We start from the raw sequence: 4,003 nt of genomic DNA, 5'->3' as shown, positions 1-4,003 counted from the left end.
TTCCTGTTTGGAGTCCCAGGGATCCCATTCTTCTCACTGAAGCTCAGAGAGTACAACCTGTCCAGGATCACACAGAACTTGAGCTGGTTCCAGGCCTCTGGCTTTCTAGGCCTCTTTCCTGACCCCAGAGGAACCAAGGTTCACTCTGTAGAAGGCATAGATGACGTATTTGCGGTAGTCTTATCCCAACATTGAGGTAGTGTCTGGCGTCTGTGTGCCGTCCCGTGACATGTGCTTGGAAGGCCTTGCTGAAAACCCCTTGATTCATACAGTTAATGCCTGGGTCATGAGGCCTCACTCCTCAGTCCTCCTCTTCTCTCCTAGGCTGTCTGTGACAATCAACAGGAAAAAGAATATGGTGGTGTCCTTCGAAGATGGGATTAGCTTTGTGATCGTCCTACACCAGGTTTGGAAGAAACATCCGGTTCACCAGGACTTCCTAGGGTTCTACGTGGTGGACAGTCACCGGATGTCAGCACAGACACATGGGCTGCTGGGTATGAGATGCTAAGACTGCAGGCTGCTTAGTTATGTGGAAGCCCTGGGAATAGACGTGCAAAGCTACAACTACCTAGTTGCCCATACCTGGTTCACAACATCCTCTGCGTCAGTCCCGAGAAGCCAGTGGCCATGGCCCTCATACAGACAGAGGAAGCTCATTGTTAATGTTTCCATTCCCAGGCCAGTTCTTCCAACCCTTTGACTTTAAAGTGTTTGACGTCCGCCCAGGCTCTGACCCCATGAAGCCAGACGCCACAATGGTGGTGAAGAGTCATCGGTTGACAGTCACAAGGTGAGGTGGCACTTCTGACACCTTCACCCCACCTAGTACTGAGACAGGAAGAAAGAACCCACTATGCGCTGGCACCCAGTTTGGCAGGCTCATGTTTTCTCTGGGGTACCCTTATTTCTTTTTGAGGTGGCCCCTCTTAGACTTCTCCTAATCAAGGATTAGCTCAAGCCTGGCTCCCTAGAAAGAACAGTCACATGACTTCATTCTTGACAAAAGAACTCTAGGCTCTTCACCTTTAGGCCAGGCATGGTAGCATATGCCTGCAATCTCAGCCTTTAGAGGTGGGAGTAGGAAGATTAAGAGGTCAGGTCCTTGGCTATAGAGCAAGTTCAGGACCAGCCTAAGCTACAGGAGACCCTGCCTTAAACATTAAAATAACAAATAAAAAATAAAATATCAAAAAAAAATTTTCAGGGGTTAGGTGGAGGGATGTAGCAAGGTGGCAAAATACTTACCTGGGACCTGTGGGGCCTTGGATTTAATCCTTGCACTGGAAAATCACTAAAAGAATCTCCTTCAACCTTCAGCCCATGATGTCTGCAGTCAAGTTGTTCACCTGTACCTTATAGCTATACCTTATAGCATCTCTTTCTTTTCTCCCAGGGGCTCCCAAAAAGATTACAGGAAGGATGCCAGTGTCGGCACCAAGGTCGTCTGCTGGTTTGTCCATAACAATGGGGAAGGGTTCATCGACGGTGTCCACACCGACTATATTGTCCCCAGCTTGTTCTGAGTACACATGCCAGCTGCTGCTGCAGTAGAAGGCCTGGAACAGGACACAGAATGGGGCTCGTGGGAAGGACTGGGACAATAAAGTGGGTAAACCAAAATGGCGGTCAGTCTCTGAGAGCCTTCATGAGTCACTACTCAAGAAACGGAATGGCTGTTAGGAAGGCAGCTTCCTGGGAGTCTCAGCTGAGGCAGGTGTGGGACAGAGTTGGCTGGGGTGTGACACATTGGGGAATCTACAGTTGATGACGAGCAAAGGGTTTCTGAGACACCAGGAAGGGTGGGGTGGCGTGAGTCTAAAATCCAGGGATGTCCTACATCAGGGGTCCTTCTGTCACCACAGTGACAGAGGCAGTGTAATGGGGGATGGGAGGGAGGTTTGAGAGGATGTGGTTCATCATGGTGGTGCACGTGCGTAGTCAGGATGGCCTTGGTCAGGGGTGGTGGGAGCTTGCCATGTGGCTTCCTCACATCTCAAGATCAGAAGCAGAAACTAGGGCAGGAAGCAGGCCTGACTTATCTCATGAAGACCTGGCCCCTCGTGACCACTTCCTCCAGCTAGGCCCCGCCCCTTAAAGGTTCTGCGACTTCCCCAAACACAGTGCTACTCTCTGGAGGACTGAGTGCTCACACACGTGAGCCTGCGGAGGACATTCCACAGTTACATAGTAACAAGAGGGGGCCTTCATAGTTACATAGTAACAAGAGGGGCCTTCATAGTTACATAGTAGCAAGAGGGGGCCTTCATTCTGGCTGAAGACTTGAGAAGCCAACCTATGGCTGCCTGGCTGACACTGTGTAGTGACACAATACATCCTTATGGTAGTCAAAAAGGAAAAAGAGAGCCAAGCACAGTGACATATGCTTGTAAGCTCAGCGATTGGGAGACAGGAGCAAGAGAATTGAGGTCAGCCTAAGTTACATAGAGAGCTGCTGACCAGCCTGGGCACATACAAGACTCTATCTCAAAAACAAAACAAAACAAAACAAAGGAAAACAAAGGAAGAATGAAAATTAAAAAGTGAAGTAGGACAGGAGGAGGAAGAGGGGGAGGAGGACAGAGAGATGCAAATGGTGGCTCGTTCCTGTGACCCAGCACTTGGAAGGTAGAGGAATGATGAACAGGAGTTCAAGGCCAGCCTGGGATACAGAAGACCCTGTTTCAGGGAGAGGGTGAAGGGGATGGGGAGGAGAGGGAGAGAGAGACTGTGTGTGTGTGTGTGTGTGTGTGTGTGTGTGTGTGTGTGTGTGTGTGTGTGTTAGAGCAGAGGGACAGAGGGACAGATACATATGAATTCAGGTTTCCCTTCAGGGGCACAGCCCTTAGTGACCCAAGTTTCTTCCACTATGCCCAACCTTCTAAGGTCCCATTACCTCTTTCTTTTTTCCTTTTTTTCTTTTTTTTCGGAGCTGGGGACCGAACCCAGGGCCTTGCGCTTGCTAGGCAAGCACTCTACCACTGAGCTAAATCCCCAACCCCCATTACCTCTTAATAGCGCTGTAGGCTGGTGACCAAGCTTTAAGCACATAGGCTTTTGGTGACACTCCAGATGTAAAATGACACCACTTATCTATTCAACTACCCACCCGGCTGCCCACCCACCCACTCCACTACATGCACCCAGCTGCCGCCCTTGGAGTCAGCAGGCAGGCGCGATATCCACGGCCAGGATCTGAGGCAGAGTGTATGTAACACAGTTCATATCTTCACAACCGCCACAGTTTGCCTTCAGAAGGGCCAGAATTCACCGGATCCTCCTGTCACCTCATGATGGCCACTTTCTCTCTTCCAACAAACCCGGGGTGTGTTAGAGAGACAGAGGGGTCCCTACAGAGGGACCTGAAGATAATCTCCAGCCTGAGTGTTTTGGCTTCTATGCGGCTTTGCGTAGAGCACAGCTAACTCTCGCTGTACCTCAATCTGTGCACTTGGACACCCCTTCATCCCTCTGTGTACTACCACATCCCCCTTCATCGCTCTTGGGACAAGAGGCCTTCTGTCCTCTCTACTTTCTGTCCATACGCCATGTGTTTCTCTGCACCATTCAGCTTCCAGATACCCAAGCTGCTTCTGTCATGTGATCATCCTTCCTGGATCCTTTGCTTCTTCAGCTGTCTCTGACTGAGGGCCTAAGGGATGCTGAGCAGAAGATTCTTGAGAAGGAAGTGGTGGGTAGCTTGCTAGATGTCTGAGCAGAGAGTTCAATAAAGCTAGAATTAGGAATCAAACCTGGGACCATATTGAATGCAGGGTGCATGCACGTGTTTGTGGATATGTGTGTGGGAGGGCTAGCATGTGGCTATGGGTCACAAGAATTGTCATACCTGCCACTACAGAAGGTCTATAGACACTCCCCACTGCTGACATCACAGCTGGCTTTCCAGTGCTCAGACTGGCCAAGGGCCTGGAGGGGAAGGAAGGGGACTCCTGGTCTAGAGAGAGAGGTAGCATGAGACTTGACTTCCAAACTGAAGGCCTTT

General features: G+C 50.2%; 1 protein-coding gene across 2 annotated transcripts in view; it reads left to right on the top strand.

Moving 5' to 3' along the window:
* Itih3 (inter-alpha trypsin inhibitor, heavy chain 3) overlaps positions 1-1,623 on the top strand; it is a 15,232-nt gene extending 13,609 nt beyond the window's left edge. For both annotated transcript variants that reach the window (XM_063275657.1, NM_017351.1), the window contains 3 exons: positions 325-497; positions 682-793; positions 1,397-1,623. In XM_063275657.1, coding sequence (XP_063131727.1) covers positions 325-497; positions 682-793; positions 1,397-1,526 — 415 coding nt within the window. In that variant the 3' untranslated portion in view covers positions 1,527-1,623. The remainder of the gene's footprint in view (positions 1-324; positions 498-681; positions 794-1,396) is intronic.
* Positions 1,624-4,003: the final 2,380 nt, after the last annotated feature.

The sequence above is a fragment of the Rattus norvegicus genome, chromosome 16 (assembly GCF_036323735.1).
Source record: "Rattus norvegicus strain BN/NHsdMcwi chromosome 16, GRCr8, whole genome shotgun sequence".
In the NCBI taxonomy this organism is placed as follows: domain Eukaryota; kingdom Metazoa; phylum Chordata; class Mammalia; order Rodentia; family Muridae; genus Rattus; species Rattus norvegicus.
The sequence above is the reverse complement of the archived record's forward strand: the minus strand, read 5'-3'. Positions and strand labels throughout refer to the sequence as shown.